The sequence below is a fragment of the Chinchilla lanigera genome, unplaced genomic scaffold (genome assembly GCF_000276665.1).
Source record: "Chinchilla lanigera isolate Chin_1 unplaced genomic scaffold, ChiLan1.0 scaffold00059, whole genome shotgun sequence".
NCBI lineage: Eukaryota > Metazoa > Chordata > Mammalia > Rodentia > Chinchillidae > Chinchilla > Chinchilla lanigera.
In genome coordinates, this window is record NW_004955460.1 from 6993648 (window position 1) to 7015730 (window position 22083).

General features: G+C 39.0%; 1 protein-coding gene across 3 annotated transcripts in view; it reads right to left on the minus strand.

The window, feature by feature from the left end:
* Anln (anillin actin binding protein) overlaps positions 1 to 22083 on the minus strand; it is a 61824-nt gene that overhangs the window by 21571 nt on the left and 18170 nt on the right. Inside the window, exons 7-21 of one of the 3 annotated variants that reach the window (XM_005397767.2) lie at positions 21850 to 21957; positions 17979 to 18105; positions 13175 to 13285; positions 12362 to 12504; positions 11269 to 11414; positions 10909 to 11053; positions 10014 to 10149; positions 8729 to 8911; positions 7325 to 7451; positions 6303 to 6351; positions 6154 to 6210; positions 5479 to 5517; positions 5181 to 5202; positions 4122 to 4234; positions 1954 to 2007 (exon numbers count right to left, since the gene is read on the minus strand). In XM_005397767.2, the coding sequence (XP_005397824.1) occupies positions 1954 to 2007; positions 4122 to 4234; positions 5181 to 5202; positions 5479 to 5517; positions 6154 to 6210; positions 6303 to 6351; positions 7325 to 7451; positions 8729 to 8911; positions 10014 to 10149; positions 10909 to 11053; positions 11269 to 11414; positions 12362 to 12504; positions 13175 to 13285; positions 17979 to 18105; positions 21850 to 21957 (1560 nt within the window). Of the gene's footprint in view, positions 1 to 1953; positions 2008 to 4121; positions 4235 to 5180; positions 5203 to 5478; positions 5518 to 6153; positions 6211 to 6302; positions 6352 to 7324; positions 7452 to 8728; positions 8912 to 10013; positions 10150 to 10908; positions 11054 to 11268; positions 11415 to 12259; positions 12505 to 13174; positions 13286 to 17978; positions 18106 to 21849; positions 21958 to 22083 lie in introns of all 3 variants that reach the window. The other 2 variants (XM_005397763.2, XM_005397764.2) reach the window with 2 other exon arrangements.

Here is a 22083-nt window from a genome sequence, read left to right on the forward strand (position 1 = left end):
CACACTTCAATGATTATTACTAAGAGATGTTGAATGTAGTTAATTATATGAGTGGTGTAGTTAATTATACACTGGCATATGTTCGCACAAAAGGAGCGCTATTAATAATTACACAGGCCAACAGGCACACATTAGATGGCTTTAGACACACCAGGATGCCTAGTCATTCGACCTCTAACACAAAATTCTGTAACTCTGGTTGTTTTACTTTGTAACTTTTGTTCTAATAATTTTTACACTGACTTCTACTTCCCAAAAAGTATAGACACTTCAGAGGTCATTAAGTCAGAAAATGAGCTTTGGGATGTTCTTCTCCCTTTATCTATAAATCTTGTTTTGAATTCCCTATTTGAAAGGGTTTGAGAGTGTGACTCACTGAAATTCATCATTTAAATTCTAGGATGCAAGGCTTAAGATCAGATTGAATCAGATTATGTGTAAACTCATATAAAGTGGCAAAGCACTGCTCACGGTACCTTAACTCTGCAGAGCAAAGAGACTGGGTTAACCTCCACTGAAATTCCATTCTGAAGGGGATTTCAAACTAACTATGTGACTCGCAATAATACCAACTGTATTACTGGTCAAGACACTCCCTTATACTGGTAGTATCTGGTAGGAAACATCAGACCTGTCTGCTCTCTCAATGTTAATTAAATAGAAATATCATGTTGACATAGAAGGCTTACATTTTCCCAGCAACTTAAAGAACAGCTGAACTTAACTATCATAAATATTCTACATCAACTGCAAGCAACTGGAATAAGCATTTGCTTCCCTATCACACACAAAATCACATTTGGTGCTAATTTCATATCAAAATCATATTTGACTCAGAAGGAGACTTAAAAGACAACCAACTAAATTCAATGATTTGATTTTTCATTCAATATGATAGTCAGAAATTTAAGCTATGATAGCCAGATGTGGCAGCGCACGCCTGCAATCCCAGCACTCAGGAGGTTAAGGCAGAAGGATCGTTTCAAGTTCGAGACCAGCCTGGGCTACAGAGTCAATTCAAGGCCAGCCTGAACTGCATAGCGAGACCCTGTCTCAAAAAGAAAAAAAAAAGAAAGAAATTTAAGTTACAATTTCAAAGGAGGTATTAAGATAATGGAAAATATTAATGTTAACTTTTAAGTATGACATTTCAAATGAAAATAGCAGCCAAAATTTTTTCAAAAGAATGATTTCTATTTAATATATTTAACATATGTATTAAAATCTCACTTTAGAGACTAAGGAGGTCTCTTCCATATGTTGAAACTGGACTAGTGACAATGCTGATTAAGAAATACAGATCACAGAACCCCCATTTTTATGTTTCTCTAATTTGCAAACACCAAATCTTGTTTTAAGAATTTAAAATAAAATACTATCCAGCATTTTGTTCATTAGCATTTCTATAGTACCACAAAGGTCTGCAACGGATCTTTACAAGAATATTAAATATTTTAGGTCTTCTAAAATATTTATATTCAGTACAATTTTAGTGTTAAATACATTTAGCAATATTACAACTAGCTAATCGATACTATAAAAGCTTTCTATCTTTACTTTAAACATCACCAGTAATGCTTTCAATAGATTAAAAGGCCAAAAATATTGAGTAATTTTAAACAGTTTCTAATGTGGTATTATAATTAATACTCAGGAAAAAAACAATATTGAACTGAATATAAAAGTTTAAAGAACTATAAAACAGAAATCTACATAGAGAAAAAACCCAAATACCACACATGCCTGAAAACAAAAAAGAATTTTCAAAGAAAGCTTTAAAGAAGAAAAGATGTCCCTCTGTAAGAGTCCAAACAAAGAATATCTCCCATAATGTCCTTACTTATTTAAAATAACCCAAAGATAGAGAAGTAGTTAGTGAAAGAAAGACAAAAGGACTAGATATTAAGATTGATTTTTAGGTACATTAGTTTCAAGCAAAGAAAATTCGGCAACCTTTTCCTGGAACAAATAGCCCAGTAGCTCTTGCTCTTTTACATCATAATTTATCTAAAACAAACAAACAAAAAGACAAAGAGAAAAAAAAGACCCACAATCACTCATTTTTGTTAAATTAGCTGAATTATTAAATAAAAAGTTATGTAAATTTTTAGAAACGAACATATTAAAATATATTTATGGTTTAATAACCGTCAAAATGTCACCTATAGCCTGCTTTTTGTTCATCAATTACAAAAAAAGACCTTCACAGAATGTTAAACTTAGGTTGCTTCACACTAACCTAAGATTCTGTCCTAGGAAAGCAAACTCCCTGAGAAATACAGTGACTAATTCCATAATAAAGAGTAAATTATGAGCAGGACAGATACTTGAAACCAAGCCTTTTAATTTTTATACATTTTCACCTCTACATTCTGACTACAGATAGCTCTCATAAAATCGATCTGCATGTAAAATCGTGATTACTGGAGGCTGAGGAGTTAGGGGAAGGCGATGGAGACTGCACAACAGGTAACAAGACAAAAGGAAATATGCTCGTGTCCCATAGCACAGCAGGTGACTACAGTTTATAACAACCTGTTACATACTGTATTCTGTAAAGAACTAGAAGCCAGGAGCTTAAAGGATAAAACAAAGAAATAAGGAAGCCAGGTACTATGGTGTACACCTACAATCCTAGCTACTTAGGAGGTTGAGGCAGGGTGCTCACAAATTCAAAACCCAGCCTGGGCAACTTAACGAAACCCTGTCTCAAAATAAAATTTAACAGGGTCTGAGGATGTAGTTCAGTGGTAGAACACCTGCAGCAAATGCAAGAGGCTGGGTTCAACAACCCCCCCCCCGGGCGGGGTAGGGGTGATGAGTGGAAATGCTAATTACCCTGATTTGATCATTAGATACTGTACACAAGTGCTAAAATATCATAGTAGACTCCATAAACATGTTCAATTATTGTATCACTCAAAAAATTTTAAATTAATATTTTTTTAAATTATTGTATTATATAGCAAAAATCGATCCCCCCAAAAAAATTTGCTGCTAGTTTGCCACTTTTTTTTCTTGTTTTATGGTACCGGGAATCGAACTCAGACCTTGTGCTTGCCAGGCAGGCACTGTGCCACTGAGCTATATTCCTGGCCCTAGTTGACTTTTTAAATAGTCCTGTAAGAGGAAAATAAAGATAGATAATAGGAAGTAGGGAGACAGATCTTTTTCAAATGCGAAAGGGATCAAGAGATGGAGAGGTGGTGAGAGGATGGAAAGGAATAAAAAAAGAATTAAACTGTATTATGTGCATGTGCCAACTCTACATGAGGAGCCTAAGAATTATGTACTGCAAACATAATAAAAAATGGTCTTTTAGCTACTTAAAAGTTTAATTATTTCATATTATGGTGAAAAAAAATGATAGTGACATAATACAGATTTGAATTCTGAAGCTTTTAATTTGGGAGGGAAGCACAGAAAAGAAATCCCTTAGATTCAAGAGAGACTAATCTATTTTTCCCCGTTTATCAAAACTAAGTCTATAACATACTGCTCATTTCAAAATATGTTAGAGGTTCAAATAGGGAAACTGTTATGTTCAAAAACTACAAATTCAGCTGGGCATGGTGGTGCATGCCTGTAATCCCAGCACTCATGAGGCCAAGGCAGGAAGATAGCCATGAGTTCAAGATCAGCCTGGGCTACATGGTGAGTTCAAGGCCAACTTGAACTGCAGAGCAATGTCCTCTCTCAAAAAAAAAAAAAAAAAAACCTACAAATTTAACAACAAAATGTAAGAAGTGATACTTTTTAGTAAAAAGTAACAGAATATATTACTTTGAAGATCTAACTACAGTATTAAGCTATAAGCAAGACGGGCTGGGGATTTAGCTCAGTGGCATAGTGCTTGCTTGGCAAGCATGAGGTCATGAGTTCGATTCCCAGTACTGGAAAAAAAAACCAAAAACAACAAAAAAAAGATATACGCAAGAAATACTTCCAACATCATAAGATACACCATTTAGGTATACTTGGATCTAGTTAAAATGTGTGATTCTAAGAACATTTACTCATGGCTAAAGACTTCAAATACTTGAAAGCATTATGGCACTTTAACCTCAATTTTCTAAAATTATAAGAAATAACACAACATACTCAAAGTTGAGAGCAAATACCTTGTCAAGAGCAAACTTAGTGCTTCCTACTGACGATAATGACAGTGTGTAAGACCCAACGAGGGCAAAGTTGCTGGTGCGCACAGCGTGGAGGCCTCCTGGACTGGCCATAACTGTAAAGAAAGAGCCAGTGGTGCTCAGTTCAGTGACTTTTACAAGAACAAACAACCGTGCTTCACCACATACCAACAGGATGAAATTAAATTGCCCCAGGGAAAAATGTCTCATTTTTCCTGTTTTTAAATATGAGAGAAAACAGAGTAACACATTTGCTTAATGAAAGGAAATTACATAGAATTTTGTCTTTAAATGAGTACAAGCACTCCTTAATATTTGGAATGGATATGTTTGAAAGACTCAAAACCTAAAAGTAAATACTTAAAAGAGCAATTTTCTCCTAAGAAATACAGAAAGACTTCATCACTATTAATAGGCCAGGGTGACATAATTAGCAGCGGAGATCGAATCTGCACAGGTCTATTAGTAACTCTCTGTGCCACAGAGAAAAAGCCAATAGCCTAAAGGACGTGAGAGAAACCCACTCAATCCTGATCCCCTTTATAAAACGTAGGCCTCACGCCATTGTAGAGAAGGCCCTGGTTCACGGCACCCCAACACCTAGCAAACTGGAAAGAGCTTTCACGGCATGACATAGTGCCACTCGTGATGAGCACCGTGGAAAGAAGTAAGCGCCACAGTGTGGACAGCACAAAACAATCCACACAACAAGAGAAGCCTGGTGAGGACTGCTGCTCCCTGCCGACACTGCCTGGTAACTCAACACCGCATGTGACTGGACTGCCAGAGCCTGAATCCTGTGGTGGCTGGTGTCCTCCTGGGGTACCTGACAAAGGTACAACCCGACTGCATGCTATTCTGACCAGTAACCTTACATGTGACTAAAAACAAACCCATCTAGAAAGTATTATCCCAAAGCAGACCAGGGTAAACACTCAAAAATCAAGGTGGCCTACATATATATGAATGCATTTATATACATATACAATTGCTCAATTATTTTCCTTAGTCTAAACCTAAAGTAGTTCAGAATCCACTCACCTGAAGAGTGAAGGCTGCTTTTCTAAAAAAAAAAAAAAAATATGGGGAAGAAACATAAGTTACTTATTTTATTTGATATGAAGACATAAATATCAAGTACAAAATTCTTAACAGGACAAAGAGTACATTTCAGAAAATATTTTTCCTACATAAATGTCAAGGATCATTTTCCCCATTAGTATATTTTAAAAGATCTATATAACTGACAGTTGGTTTAGAACTCGTTACCCAATTTACAGTCATACGTGTAAGACAAAAATTTCTCAAGAAAGTTTAATTTCCTAAAAATTCTATTTACCGGGGTTATAGATGTGAGGAGTCTCTTCGGAGTAATAGCCTAGAAGAAAAAAATTAGTACATTTCCAATTAAAATACTGTAATTCACAGTTTAAAATTAACTCTTGAGAGAGTCCCACATGAAAAATAAATCTTAAATATGAATAGATCAGACCTGAATTCCTTCCTTTTTGGTTAAAGCTAAAGAAAAAAAATTTTTTTCATTTTCCTTTTTGTTCCAACAGAAATTAATCTGCAATAAAGACAAACTCTTTAATGATGACTCAGGAAAATAACAATGAGTAGAACAGTAAAAACCCAATTAGAGGTTCTACTGCTTCTTGTACACAAGCGACTGCATAGTTAAATGCTGCTCTAGAGGACCTAGGGAGACAAGAGGGCAGAGAACAGCGAGTTTTAAGCAGTTATAAAAGATGTCAAGTAAACATGGACAAAGCAAAACTTTCTATCTTGAGTATCAAAAGCTTATAGTTAGGATCACAATCACTCACTGTAAGTTCACCATAAGTATTCACTTCTATTTAATGCAAGTAGTAATACAATATAAGTAGAAATCTGGCACATAAAACTGATCTGAAGACTTTAGAATCATTAGAAGTTGCATAACGATTAAAACTAGCATGATATCTATTACTTTTTTGATTGTAATTTTTTACTAGATTTCTATAATTCTCACCTTGGACTTGGATGTTTTTTTCTTCTTATCAGGGCCTGAAGAATCTTTCTTTTGTACCTACACACAAACCCAAATTATAATCAGCCTAAAACCTGATATTATTAAAGAAAATACACTGCTGGCTACTTTAGGAAACTATAAATGCTTACCAAGCTGTAAACTTCAAGATTTATTTCAAAGTCATTAGACACATCTTGTCTGGGAAGAAAAAAAAAAGATATCAAATGAAATACTAAGAAAAATTTCAAGTTATGCCTTTAAAAGGCCACAAATACGGTTACAAGATTCTGAGAGTAAAGAAATACACTGTGTTTTTAACTAAAGACAAGAAGAACTGGTAAGAATAGTCTGTATTTTAAAAGTCAGAAATATTTTCTTTGGTCTTTTATAATTCAAGAGCTTTAAAAAGTAACAACTTTTTCAAACTGTTTTGTACTATGTAGTTCTAAAACATACCTGCATAACTAAACATAAGTATCTTTTATCAAGATGAAATATTAAGTATGTTATATGAGCTTTAAAGCATATATAAAAAAAATTAGGGGCAGGCTGAAGGTTTAGCTCAGTGGCACAGAGCCTGCCTGGCAAGCGCAAGGTCATGAGTTCAATCCCTGGGACCGGAAGAAAAAAAAATTATGGTTCACATTTTATATAATACTTCAAAGTATTAAACATGGATAGTCACATAGAAGAAATGTGCTACTCATTGGAAAACATCAAAAATATAAAAGCTAAATGCAAAAACTTAAAAACTGAGTTATTTACCCATTAAAAAAAAAAATTGAACACACAGCTCCCAGGAGACTGAAATAGGATGACTGCTGCAAGTTGAAGCCCAGCCGGGGCTACACAGTGAGTTCAAGGCAGCCTGGACCACGTAGCAAGACCTTGTCTCAAAAACTAAAACAAGGGCTGGGGAAACAGCTCAGCGGCACAACACCTGCCTGGTAAGCACAGAGTCCTGAGTTTGATTTCCGGTACCAAAAGAAGAACTAAAACAAATAAAGGGCTGAGTGGTAAAGCACATACTCAGCATGTACAAGGACTTGATCAGATTACGGATCTGACCCTCAGAAGCATGATCTACAGATAAATGTTGCCTGTATCCTTAGACTGTGTTGACCGTTTAAGAGAGAATATTGTCTGAACCACCAAACGCCTAATTACTCACAGAGTAAATGTAGTAGTGAATGTCAGAGCATCGCCATTAAGAGAGTTCGAAGTGCTTGCTAATGGTGTGGCTACCATATTTTCAGCTCCCGCTTTTAGCATAATTAAGTAATAGTAATTGGCGGCATCTGTAAGAAGTGATCAATTACATACTTAACACAAGCAAAATCACATTTAGCTGATCAGTGTTCTGAACCACCAAAGGAATAAAGTCACACTGCAATGTTTATACAAAATTTACATTTTATCAAAGAAAAATTTATATTTAAAATTACTAATATCAAGTTTCAGAAACAAGCTTAATTAAACATAATGTGACAGCTACAACCTTGAATAAACATCAACATCTCGCCTTAATTCCTCAATTTCTACTGACTTTGAATTTAACTTAACACACCTAAGACATACCTCCAAAGGGTAAATTGTGATTTATCTTTTCAAACATGAGATTAAAATACCATGAAAGTCATGCAGAGGTAAGTTCTAATAAAATCATGAACTATTTCTTCATTATTTGTCATTAAATAACTATGCACAACAAGGTAAATGTTTTCTGCTCACACTTCACTAAAATGAGGTAATAGCAATAAGTTAGCTCATTCCTACAATAACGTTCCGTTCTTTACTTTCCTGTACCTCAAAGTCACTCTCATCTACAGCTGACTTTCTCTTCCTGCACAGAGGAAGATCTACACAAATGAAAACCTAAAAGAACCTCAAAAAAAAAACCCTTACTAAAATTTAACCCAACTGTAATTTTCTTAAGCTTACTAAATTATTACCCTGCTGTGTTTTCAAATTTTGCTGTCAGGGTGCCATTTACCCACTGGTCTAGGTGAGATGTGGGGGGAGACTGGCAGGTGGGGAAAGGAAGCGGAAGTAAGAAGATCATTATGTGATTAAGTATAAGCACCAATTTGCCACGATGAAGGTATGTATCTACTGCAAACATATACTAATAAAAACTATAAAAATAGATATCATTTTTAGTAGACTGCATACTTCTAAAAAATGTGCTGAGATTATTCAAATCCAGTGAGGCAAAAAGAGTAAAATTTCAACAGAAATATCTTCACTGAGGTGCTCATCATCCATACAACCAGTGGTTCAGAGTTTGTAGAACAAATTTCTATACATGCTGAGGTACACTTTAAACAGAATAAATAAAGTGAGTTCTTTTAAATGCACCAGTTCATTTCTATAGTAAAATTAATTAGCTATATCAAATGGTCTATTCTATCAGGATAACTCATCTCAGAGATTTTATGTTCAAAATTATGTTTACCCTTACTGCTTTTTATCTTTATGTAAGCTCTTCTTGTAAATTTCTTGTACAAGTCTGATCTAGCTGAAGTTCGTAACTTAACATGGAATCTAAAAATAATGCAAATAAACACCACCGTACCAGATTTCTGAGCTGTACCACATACAAAATCTGCTTTCAGAGGCAAGCGGATTTCAGACAAAGTCACTGATCCTCTGGATGGGACAAATCCATTCTGGGCTGTGGGACCAGCCTTGTTCCTCCTCTGAGGCCCTTCAGTCTTCAGTTTATTCAGCTCATCAATCAAAAGTGCTCTCTTCTCAGCTATGTAAAAACATGAAAGTGAACATTCGAAATATCCAAATTACAGTGGTGGGCTGCAGATATACTTTAGTGGCTTGTCTAGAATGTTCGAGGTCCTGGGTTCCATCCCAAGCATCACAAAAATAAAACATCATTGTAACTCTTTCTGTTTTGCTTTGTTTTATTTTTTTGAGACAGGGTCTCGCCATGTAGTTCAGGCTAGCCTTAAACTCACTATGTGGTCCAGGCTGGTCTCAAACTCACAGCATTTTTCCTGCCTCAGCCTCCCAAATGCTGGGATTACTGATGTGCACCACCATGCCTGGAAAGTCTTTCTGAATGAAAGCCAGTTAAAGAAAGTACACTGATAGTGCCACTGTATAACAAAACCAAGGACAAAAGTCACTTTTTATGCATCATGTGGGAGGTACTGGGTAAAACCTGGACTGTGTGTATTGACCAAGCCCTTATAACTTAATACAGCTTTCAACTACCTTTCTGGGCAGCATTATCTTCCTACCAAGCGCGTCTGTCTGTCTCTCCCCACAAAATACACATCAGTTGTTTTAGCTATATGTAAGTTGGTAGGGAGAGAAAGAGAGATAGAGGACAGGTTGTGTGTGTGTGTGTATGTGTGTGTGTGTGAGAGAGAGAAAGAGAGATAGAGGACAGGTGTGTGAGTGAGAGACAGAGAGATAGAGGATGGGTGTGTATATGTGTGTGTGACAGAGAAAGAGAGAGGATGGGTGTGTGTGTGTGAGAGAGAGAGAAAGAGAAAGGACAGGTGTGTGTGTGTGAGAAAGAGAGAAAGATAGAGGACGGGTGTGTGTGTGTGTGTGTGTGTGTGTGTGTGTGTGTGTGTGTGTGTGTGTGTGTGTGTTTCATTTAGCATGCATCTTCAGATGCATTCTAGTTGCCTTCACCTTTGATGCAAACCACATTTTACACCCTATTTTTCACAAACCTCCTAAGTACAAGAAATAGAAACTGAGGTCAAATAAAGCACATGATTGGAGAAAATCTTTTCTCTCAAATTAGAGATTTCTGAACATACCACAGGAAATTAGTTTTCCCTAGCTGGGAATTTGCTGGAAAGGTGTCAGGTGCAATTATCCTCACGTACTTGCAATTAGAAGCAGTCTCTCCGCTTCAGCTTCTTCCAGGGAGCCTTTGCCATGCTCTTCATCGACACAGCAGTTAAGAGCCTGGCTAGCTTGATATATCACTGTCTGCTGCAAATTTATTTCATTATTGAGGTCCTAATGAAACCAATGAGAGGAAGGAAGTTGGCATTTTTAAATCAGCATTTTCACTTCACTTAAACTTCAATTTTAAGTCATCTGATTGGATAATTTCAAATTTTCCCAGAGAGTAAGTCAAAATATTAATTCCAACTGGGCATGTGGTGCACACCTGTAATCCCAGCACTCTAGAAGGCTGAGGCAGGAGGATCACAATTTGGGCTCAGCCTGGGCAACTTAGCAACTTAGCAAGACCTTGTCTCAAAATGTAATTCAGTGTGAAGGCCCTGGGATTCAATCTCCAGTACTGAAAAATAAATTAATTTCAATGTTCAAGTTTCTAGATTACACACCAAAATACTGAATATACTATAATGATTAAACTATAAACTTTCCCTATAAAATGATTTCCGATTCATATTTATTAAAAATTATAACTGTGGCTACATCTAACAAGGTAAAAATTTAGAAAGTATCTGATTCAGCTTATTTAAATTATAACTATGTTGTTTTGGCGGTACAGCACAGGTCTAGCACACCAAAGGCCCTGGGCTCAATCCCCAGTATCCCATCCCCTTGAAAAAATGTTCACCAATGTGAAATAAGCGTCTAAGTTTCCTCTGCAATTAAGCTGAATTTAAGAGTGACTTAGTGAGCTCCACGGGTCAGTCTGCTATGGTCACTCAGTGCAGAGATGAACCAGGCTGGGTCCTCGTCCTCAGAGTTCCCAATCTAGTGCAAGAAACACACCAAGTCTCCTCTCTACAGAAGTCATACCTGCATTTTCTGTTTGATGTTAACCTGACCAGACAAGGCATTCTTCTCATCCAATTTGGAAGTAACATCTTCCCTCCGAACAATCACTTGCTTTACTGAAGGACGCTCTGTTTCTTTGATTCTCTGAGATCTATACGCATCAATGCTTCAGGAAAAAATTACACTTCAGAGATCCAGCAATGCACTGGGCACTGTTCTTTATGACACATATCAGCAGAATTTGACGCTAATACCAAAATTTCACCAGAATGGAAGGGCCACTTGGTGAAAGAGGCTGCCAAAAGTTGTAACTACAAACTGTAATGCCACTTACGGCAATCCAAGCCATGACCCCAATCTAGCCATCCCAAATGCCCTTACCTATAAAGAAGATCTCGATCTTCAGAACCAATGCTATCCCCAGACTCTGCTCGAGGAACACGGGTTCTCTGGAATTTTCCTGGCTTGGGACTTTCATCACTTACACTAGTGTCCTTCAATTCCAATTTAGGCGAGGAAATGAAATTCTGCAGGAAAGCACCTCAGATATTAGTACATTGTATGGGTAATTAACAGTGACTTGAAATGCTAATTCATTTCATTCTGAGAAAATAAATGAATTCTTCCCCTTTATTGGAAAATAAATATCCAGTAGGTTAACTGATTCATCGTAGAAACAAAGCAAACAAAAACAAATTCCTTTATAAAGATGAATAAGGCCAGACATGGTGACACAAGCCTGCAATCCCAGCACTCTGGAGGCTGAGGCAGGAGGACAGCCATGAGTTCAAGGCTAGTCTGGATTACATAGTAAGTTCAAGCCCAACCTGAATTATACAGCAAGACCCTGTCTCAAAAAAATTAAAATTTAAAAAAGTAAAAACATGAGTAAAAGCATGAAGTCAGCTGAAACTTATATAGGTAACTCTGTAAGTGAACCAGTCTCCACAGCGGCAGATGCTCCGTTCATGGTGACACGACTGCCAGCACTCAGCTTTCTCTGCATGTTGGCTGCGCAGCTGGTGCTGAACACCAGCGCACTAACGGGGCTCAGTGCTCACATGAACCCTGCAATGTGGGTACCACTGTCAACCTCAGTGAACAGACAAGGTAACCATTCCAAGAGACGATCAACATCAAAGCCAGGATTTGATCTCGAACAGCTGCCCTTTAAAGCCATGCCACAGACTGGACTTTGTTTAAGGTCCACAGGAAACCCTGAAGGGTTGCAAGTTCTATCTTAAGAGAATTTTCATGAGGTTTCCAAAATCACTCTAGCTACAAAATGCCAAGCACTCAGCTACCAACAAAAGAAGGGGGACCGCATTACTGCTCAGTTGATGTTGTCACCGGCCTGTCTACACTTCCTTACCTCTGGACTCACTACCCCGACTGTCTGTGCCAAGGGCATAAGTAAAGACATGGAAGAGATGTTCAGTGCATCCTCCTGCTCCTCACTGCTCTCTGTTATCACCTGATCCATCTCCTCCTGGTTCTGCTCCACATCCAGGTCACCTCCTTGGAGGACATCACTGAAGAGGTCATTAATCACTTTTGAACTGTTGATATCCTCGGCGTCATCACCATCCACACTCACCTCAATTTCACGTACCACTTCTGAAAAATAGTTCAGTGTGTGGACACTGATTAAGGTCTTTAAGAATTCAAGGGAGAGCAGACAAGGCTTCACATTCACACGCTCACTAAAGCAAAGAAAAAGCATTTCCTAAACTAAACTACCACTAATATATGAAACTGAGATACTTTTCAAAGTTCCAAACACATTTTCTTAGAAATAAAGGCTGTCTCCACCAAAAGCTGATTGAATGATTTGGATTTAACAAATAGTACTAAATAAGAACTCAAACTGCAGCTTAATAGGGAAAACATTCTGACTTTCAAAAGATGTTCTTTCAAATGATTCTTCTTCCATTGTCAGGTTTCACAAAGAAGCCACAGGGCCGCCAGCCCCTCCCCATCGGCAGATGTAGCATGTGTTCTCTCGCCATGAGAGTGAGTGACAACCCCAGCTGCATGCCACAGGGTCTGTGACCCGGCCATAACTGTGCGCAGTACCGTATATCCAGGCAGAGTATTTCCTAGTTACGGGCTGGGACAGCCCTTGTCTAGCAACTATAACGCCCTGGTTTCCATCTCAGCACTACCAAAAAGGGGGTTTACTAAATATAAAACCATAAGACACTTTTGTGTGTGTGTATGTGGGTGTTGCTATTAAGGGTCTAACTTAAGAGTGTCCATTAATAAGACAAAGCAAATAAAAACCAACCAGTCTGCTGTTCGACTTTTGGGTCTGATGTCACTTTCAGGGACTTTTCCTCTTCTAAAAACAACGTTATTTTCAAAGGGCTAGACTTTGTCATGTTGCATTCAGTGAAACCTAAAAAAAAATTGAAGAAATATATATATATATATATATATAGCAACCAAGATTTTAAAAATTAGGCATTACATATTTTTATTATAAAATAATGCAATTGTTTAAAAAATTCAAACCTAGAAATATATAGAAAACCATCTGTGTCCGCTCTCTTTCCTTTTCTCTCTAAATGTGGGGTCTCACTATGTTCCCCAGGCTGGCCTCAAACTCCTGGACTCAAGCGTTCCTTTACCTCAGCCTCCCAAGCAACTAGGACTACAGGCACACGTCACACCAGCTGTCCTCTCTTAAGTTTCTATCTTCTTTCCTACTGAAAGAGAAGGGAGGTAATAATATTATCGAATCACTGTTTGTTTTTCCATTTGTTATGGTTTGTGTCTGGATGGCCCCCAAACCCTCATGCAGTCATGGGGCGGGCTTCTAGAGTTTATGACTGATCCATGGTCCAATGCTGGGATTATGCGTGTGAGTGCTACACCCACCCTGGGGCAGGCAGCCTGCATACAATGTAAGGGAGGGAAAGAGGCTTCCTCTTTCCGATGCCACTCCTCCCATTTTGCTCTTGTTGCTTTCGCTGTTTCTGCTGCCATGAACTGTTGCCCTCTGCCATGTGCCACTCTGCCTAGGAGACAGCCTAGTATGGACTGAAACCTCCACAAACTGTAAGCAAAATAAACCTTTCCCTCTTTAATTTGCATGTTGCGTATTTTGTCTCAGCAACAAGAAAAAAGTAACCAAGACACCATTTTTTCCCTAGATATATATGTATTTTATTTTATCATAGAGTGATCACTTTATATTATATTATACTCTGCAATTAGTTTTCTACTTTTAAAGAAGTGTCAGTAAAATTGCTTAAAAAGTAGGACCAGAAAGAGACAATCCAAATACAATAAAGACCTCACATGAAAAACCCTCAGCTAACATTATTCCATGGTGAAGGACTAAAAGCTTTTCCTCTAAGATCAAGAACAAAGCATGGGGGCTGGGGATTTAGCTCAGCGGCAAAAGCGCCTGCCTGGCAAGGGCAAGGTCGTGAGTTCGGTTCCCAGTACCGGAGAAAAACAAAAAAAAAAAAAAAAAAAAAAAAAAAAAAAGAACAAAGCAAAGATTACTGCTCCCCCTATTTCCACTCAACATATCACTGAAAGTCCTAGCCAGAGCAATTAGTCAAGAAAAATAAAAAAGGGTATCCATATTGGAAACAGAGAATTAATATTTATCTTTGTTTACAGATTATATGACCTAACATGTTGCAAATCCTAAGGATTCTACCAAACAAAAACCTGTTAAAACTAATAAATTCAGTTGTTATAAAATATAAAATCACTACTTAAACATCAGTTGAGCTAAATTCAGTGGTGCATGCCTATAATCTTAGCTCCTCAGGAAGCTGAGGCAGAATGTTTGCAAGTTTAAGACCAGCCTGGGCAACTTAGTGAGACCCTATCTCAAAATAAAATTTTTTTTTTTTTTGGTTTTTCTCTGGTACCGGGAACCAAACTCACGACCTTGCGCTTGCCAGGCAGGCGCTTTGCCGCTGAGCTAAATCCCCAGCCCTCAAAATAAAATTTTAAAAGTGGGCCAAAAATGGTAGTACACACCTGTAATTCCAGCACTAGGGAGGCTGAGGCAAGAGGATCACCACAAGTTTGAGGCCAGCCTGGGCTACATAGGGAGTTCAAGGCCTAAACTACACAGTGAGACCCTGTCTCAAAAAAAAGGAAAGAAAGAAAAGAAACTTTTAAAAAGAGCCAGGTGGGCAGGGCATGTTGGTGCATACCTATAGTCCCAGCACTTGGGAAGCCAAGGCAGGAGGATCACTGTGCGTTTGAGGCCAGCCTGAGCTATGTAAGGGCCACTGAGGGAAAAAAAATCATTCGTAGCTGGGCATGGTGGCTCACACCTATAATCGCAGCACTTGGGAGGCTGAGGCAGGAGAATCACTTTGAGTTCAAAGCCAGCCTGGGCTACAAAGTGAGTTCAAGAAAAGCCTGAACTGTATAGTGAAACCCCGTTTCAAAAAGCAAAAAAAAAAAAGACAAACAGATCAATAAACCATCACATCTATGGTCAAATCATCTTCAACAAGGACACGAGGCTGATTCAATGGGAAAAAAAAATCTCTTCAACAGATAGTGCTGGGAAAACTATATATCCTCATGCAAAACAATGAAGCTGGACTCTTGTTTCTTACATACATAAAAACTAAGCCAAATTTAAAAATGACCTAAATGCAAAATCCAAAACTATAAAAACTCCAAAGAAAATATAAAGGGAAAACGTCATGACATGGAATTTTATGATAATCATTTGGATATAAAACCACAAGCAAAATCGACAAAAGAAAAACTACACAAATGAGACTACATCAAACTTTTAAAAATTGGAGAATATCAAAAGACACAATCAACACAGTGAAAAATCATATAGAACAGGAAAAATGTTTATAAATCAGATCTCTCTAAAGAAGTTAATATCTAGAATCTACAGCACTCCTACAACTCAACAATAAAATCCAGTGACTAAAAGATAGGCAAAGAATTTAAACAGACACTTCCCCCAAAAAAGTAATAGCCAAAACACATATGACAAGATGTTCAATATCTATATTAAAGAAATATAAATAATAACCACTGAGATAGATGGCTACAATCTAAAACAGAAGAAAATGAGCAGCAGAAGCATTTGAGCGCTTGTGCACTGTTGGTAAGAGGGTAAAATGGGGTGAACCACTACAGAAAGCACAGTGAAGCCAGGAACAATGGCCTACACCTGTAATCCCAGCACCCTGGGAGCCTGAGGCAGGAGAATCATAAGTTCAAGTCCCACACAGGTAACGTAATGAGACCCTGTCTCAAAACAATCAGAAAGGGCTGGTGATGTAGCTCAGCGTAGAAGTGCTGAGTTCAACTTGCAATATAAAAAAAAAAAAAGGTCCTCAAAACATTAAAAATGGAACTACCATGTGATCTACCAATCTCATTTCTAGGTTTTTATCCAAAATATTTGAAATAATAAAGAGATATTTGTGCACACATGCTCACAACAGCGCTGTCTACAATAGGTAAATGTACAAGAAACAAGCAAAATGTGATACACACACACACTCTCTCTCACACACTGGAATGTTATTCAGCTTTGAAAGGCGGTCTCATCACATGCTACACAATGGTGAACCTTAAGGAGATTATGTAAAAGATAAAAACTACAGCAGTCTCCCTGTGTTTGCTACCCGTTTCAGTTACTTACAGACAACTGCAGCCCAAAAGCATTGAACAGAAAAATCTCAGAAATAAACAATAAGTTATAAAGTGTATGCTAAGTAGCATGGTAAAGTTGGCCAGGCGTGGTGGCGCACACCTGTAACCCCAGCACTTAGGAAGCTGAGGCAGGAGGATCATTGTGAGCTCAAGACCAGCCTGGGCTACAAAGTGAGTTCAAGGCCAGCCTCAACTGCAGAGCGAGACCCTGTCTCAAAAAGACATACATAAATAAATAAATAGTTGCAGGCCTTCTCACTACATCTAGCTCCAGGCCAGAGATGTGAATCACCCCTTTGTCTAGGGCATCACACTGTAAACTACCAGAGCTTTAGTCAAGTGAGTGCAGGCAATCCTTACTCTACTGAATAACGGTCCCAAAGGCAAGACAGTGATGTAAAGATGGCACCAGGACAGAGAACATGTAAGGACACATGAACTCTGGCACCATCTGGCAATGCAGCTGGGCTTATAAGAAAAAAAGTCTGTATGAAGTGTCCTTTATAATATATGGATAGTACTGCATGATTTCAGGCACCTGCTGGAGGTCTTGGAACACGTACCTACGAATAAGTGTGTGTGGGGCCAGGGATATAATTCAGTGGCCGAGCGCCTGCTTGGCAAGTACAAGGTCCTGAGTTCGATTCCCAGTACCAAAAAAAAAGTGGGGGAGGCCTACTGTGTGTGAGTTCACTTAAACGAGGTATCTAATGTGGTCAAATTCATAGAACAGGAAGTAGGATGGTGGTCACTAGGGGCTGGAGGAGGTAGAAGAAGAAATGCAGAATTGTTTAATGGACATAGTTTTAGTTTTGCAAGATGAAAAAGTTCCAAAGATCTATTTCACGATAATATGAATATACTTAAAGTACTGAAATAGGCACTTTAAAATAGTTATATTGGTAAATCTGATGTAATGTTTTCACCTCAAACTTTAAAAATAAAATGAAAATGTTAAAAGTGTCTATTGTCACTTAAGCATCATCACAAAGCTACCTTCTTCTAGGCAGCTACATGTTATTTAATTACGTGGATGCAGCATGTTTTATTTCAACAGGCTTCTGATGGGCACCATCATCACCATTCACAGCAGTGCACAACGGGTCTCTTTGTACACACATCTCTGCAAAGTAGTTCAGGAATTCATCGCAGAGCAACACTTGCAGAAAAGCTGAATTAAGGGAGCAACTCAACAGCTACTATTGAATGTTTCTCCAAAAAGAGTTGTCACTACCTTCATCCAAAGCACATACCTTCTCACTCTGGAATGAGAATGACAGAAGAGCCACACTGCAGCATCAGAAATGAGAAACAACGTAATAGACCTGTCCTTTGGACTGGAAGCAGCGTTTCTGCTCTCCGATCCAATTTCCAAAATCTATGGCAGACTGGCAACTACACTTTAAGTGAAGCAACACTGAAACACTGACCTGCAGGTTCCGTACTAGAAATCTTTGCCGGTATCTGGTTTTCTGTCACCGTGTCTACTACTGGGAGGGATTGGGCTTTGGAGACAACTTGATGTTTCTTGAGGGGAGTGTCCTGACTGTGAACTTCCTGGAAAACCAAATGAAGAGGTAAACTTTACTTCTCAAAACCATAGCTTTTATCTATAGAAGATACTGAATAGTAGAGTTCACATTCCTGGTAATTCTCAGTATATAAAATGTTTTTAGAGACAGGAAAGCAAGGGAAAAGTCACGTCAAAGCTCAGTTTTATATAAAGCAACGAGAAAGCCACATACAGGGGAAAAGCAATACCCCACGTCATTTACCTCAACCCATACTTACACAATCTGGTGACAGCTCCTACATCAGGGTTCCATTTAATGATCAGTTACTCAGGATATAAAATTTAAAGAAAACAAAGAAAGGATGAGAAGAGATCGGAAGGTAAGGAAAAGAAAAAGAAAAGAAAAACAGTCCCTTGTGTGAGTCTTTTTATTCATTAGCAAAGCTATGGAAGATGTTATGATTGATACATTGTGTCAGCCTGAGTTTAGAAGTTTAACTAAGCCACTCAGCAGGGAGCCAGGGTCCTCACTTTGTAAACATCCTCATCCTGTGCAGGAGGAAGGCACTGGAGATGGCGAGTGCTACACCTGCTCTGGGAGGGCAGGTGGCCTGCTTGCAGTATAAGGGAGGAAAAGAGGCTTGCTTCTCCTGCCTTTTGCTCTTGTTGCTTTGCTGTCTCCTGCTGCCTTGATCTGTTGCCCCTGTGCCATGCCACCCTGCCTTGGAGCCAGCTGATTATGGACTGAAACCTTCACAAACTGTGAGCTAAATAAACCTTAATTTTTCCTTAATTTGGGGTGTTGGGTATTTTGTCTCAGCAACAAGAGAAAAGCAACCAAAACAGAAGAGAAATATTCATTGATTTATGTGTTTAAAAGACTTTATGGTAAACTGGGTATGGTGGTGCATGCCTGTAATCCCAGCACTCAGCAGAGGCTGAGGCAGGGCATTGCCATGAGTTCGAGGACAGCCTGGGCTACAAAGTGAGTTCAAAGCCAGCCTGCACTACACAGGGAAACCCTGTCTCAAAAACAAAACAAAGTGGAAAAAAAAAAAAAAAAGATTTTATGGTTAAAGCAGTACCAGAAATAATCAAGTATGGGTAAAAACAGCAGTAGCTAAAAGCTAGAGTTTAAAATGTGCCAGTCCCCCTTCTATGCAGGTCATGCCTACATCGCCTCCTCTGATCCACTCAGACCTGGAGTAACACCACTGTGGTGTCTGGTTCCACTATCAATGCACAGCCTCGTATCCCGTCTGAGTCTCAACACTACCCTTCTTCCCTCTCATTCTAAGCCCGCCCTTCCCTCCACCCTCCACAAAGCATTTCGCCTCACGTGTTCCCTTTCCTAATGAGCAGAGCTGGTGCGGTCTGTCAGACACAAAGTCCACCGTCTTCACCCTCACAGCCCTAAGAGTTCGCCTCCTTCCTCTCCATCACACCAGACTGCCTGATTGCATCTGCCTTGGCTCTGTGCTCTGAGTTCATGCCTTCCCATGCATCTCATCAAATCACCAATCGCTCTATCTTCTTAGCTTCTCTAATTTCTTACTACTAGCTCCCTGCCACTTGACACCAAAACGGACTTTAGTCTCAGAAAGAACAAAACCAACACACAACAAACTTTCCTTCTATGGGGACAAAGGAACCCTTTTCCACTGATGGTGGGAGTGTATACTGGTGCAACCAATGTGGAGGTCATTGTGCAGACTGCTCAAAAAACCAGGACTAGAGATTCCACTCGACCCAGCTATTCCCCTTCTTGGTATCTTCTTGAAAGAATTAAAAGCATCGTACCACAGCGATATACGCACATCCCTGTTTATAGCAGCACAGTTTGTAATAGTTAAATCTTGGAAACAGCCCAAATACCCATCAAGTGATAAACGCATAAAAACAATGTGGTTTTTTTATACCATGGAGCACTATTCTGCCATAAAGAAGGATAATCTTGAGACATTTCCAGCTAAATGGATGCACCTTGAGACCATAGTCTTAAGTGAAATAAATTAGACACACATGTTCAACTATCAACTATCAACATGGTTTCTCTGGTGTGAGAAACCAAAAGTGTAAATGAGGACCAAAAGGTATAACTGATATTGGGAAATGGGAAGAAAATTTCCAAATGGGAGGGGGACAAGAGAGGGGAGGGGGGAAAGAAAGGAAGGGACAAGAAAAAAATAGAAGGAAAAATGGAAACAAAACTTTTGTAAATAAAGAGGGGAAGGGGGGTTGAAGGGAGGGGAGGGGAGTGGGAAAAAAAGGAGAAGCAAGATATATCATGTACAGGTACAAACTCCCTATGATGAATGTGATCATTATGTATAGCTAAAATGTACCAATAAAAAAAAGTTATCCACAAAAAAAAAAAAGATGACAGCTAACGCCAAGCATCAGCCCCGTCCTTCCTTCAAATACAAGTGCCCTGAGCACCTCCTCTCAGTCTCCCCCTGCTCAGGCAGAAGAACAGCAAGGCAGAGAGGCAGCAACCCTGCACAGGCCTGCAGGCTCGGCAGACACAGCCACGCCCGGGAGGCGCAGAGGGAGGCTGGGATAGGACACTGTGCAACAAGCCAAGCAGTTTGCTCCTTGTTATGATGAGGACTTAGTGGAGCTCCCCAAGATTTTAACCAAGTGGATACACTAATATTTGCTTTTAAAAAGTATTTCTCTGGGGCTGGGAGTTTAAGTCAGTGGGATAGTGCTTGAGGTCCTAGAAGAAATTTCTCTGGCAGCCCTGAGTAAGAGGGATTGGAGAGTAGCTGGAAAAAAAGCAGCGTCCAACACATAGTTCTGACACTGACTATGGCAACTACAGAGGAAAATATGGAAGGCAGGAAGCCTGGTGAGAGACCTAGAAAACTTCTCATTGGAGGCTTGGGTTTATGTGTGGGCACCAAGGGCAATCAGAGGGGAAGACACAGTACATAAGAAGGAGCCAAAGAACCACCAGAGTACTTTAGATGACAAAGTACAGACCAAGGCAACAAGGCAAACAGAAACTGTGAGGGGAGATAATGCAGTGGGTTTTGCCAGCCAATCAGGCCTTGAGCTCAGCTCAGCAGAGCCAAGAGCCATCACTACCTCCACACTTGGCTGATCCCAGACCTCAGAATAGGACAACCCAGGGAAGGGAGAAGTAATGGCTACAGTCAGAATCTGGGAAATGGACTTATTAAGCTAGAGAACTGGCAAAAAACAGAATCAGGTAGATCTTTCTCAAAGAATTCTGATCAATTTTCTCTTCTTTCTCTTGGTCACCTCTGTAAACATAAGTCTACTAGTTCAAAAATGTATCCTAATATAGTATAGTTAGGTAAATAAAGTAGAACATAGTTTACATTTTAGGTGGGGAATTTTGGAAGGCTGATTAATGAAATTTGACAAGAGACAGAAATTTGGGAGGCAGATGGGAACTGAGAGGACTGCAAATAGGTTAAAACTAGGGTATTTCAGGAGAAGCAAACAGTCATGTCAATGAGAAAAGTACACATTCCAGAACCAGGATCTAAGCAGAATATTAAGAATCTGACATGGAATGATGAAAATTTATTTTATTTTATTTTAAAGTCATCAGTGAATATGGTGAAGAGTTCCACTGAAATGGGAAAATATGAGAAAAGTAGAGGTGTTTGTACATTTAAGGAGTTTATGAATGCAAAGTGTCAGACTTAATTGGAAAACACAAGTACCTAAAAACTTGTTTTACAATACAAACTACCAATTAAATCCCAACACTACTTCGGTACCACGTAGGCATTCATATTGCCCGCTCGCGTTACCTGTTTGGTTTCTGTCTGCTTGCTTGCTGAGTCCCCGCCTTTTCCTGTGCTCCATAAATGGCCCTTGTCAACTCGGCCTCGGAGACAAGCTAGTTCTCTCTGGCGTTCCTAAATCCAACGAAAGATGCGCTTTACACAGAGGCTGGAAGCAGGTGGAAGGACAATACCCAACTAGGGCTTTCCTTGTCTTCAGCTTTAAAATCAAGAGTTTGCAATTCATATGGAATAGAGGAT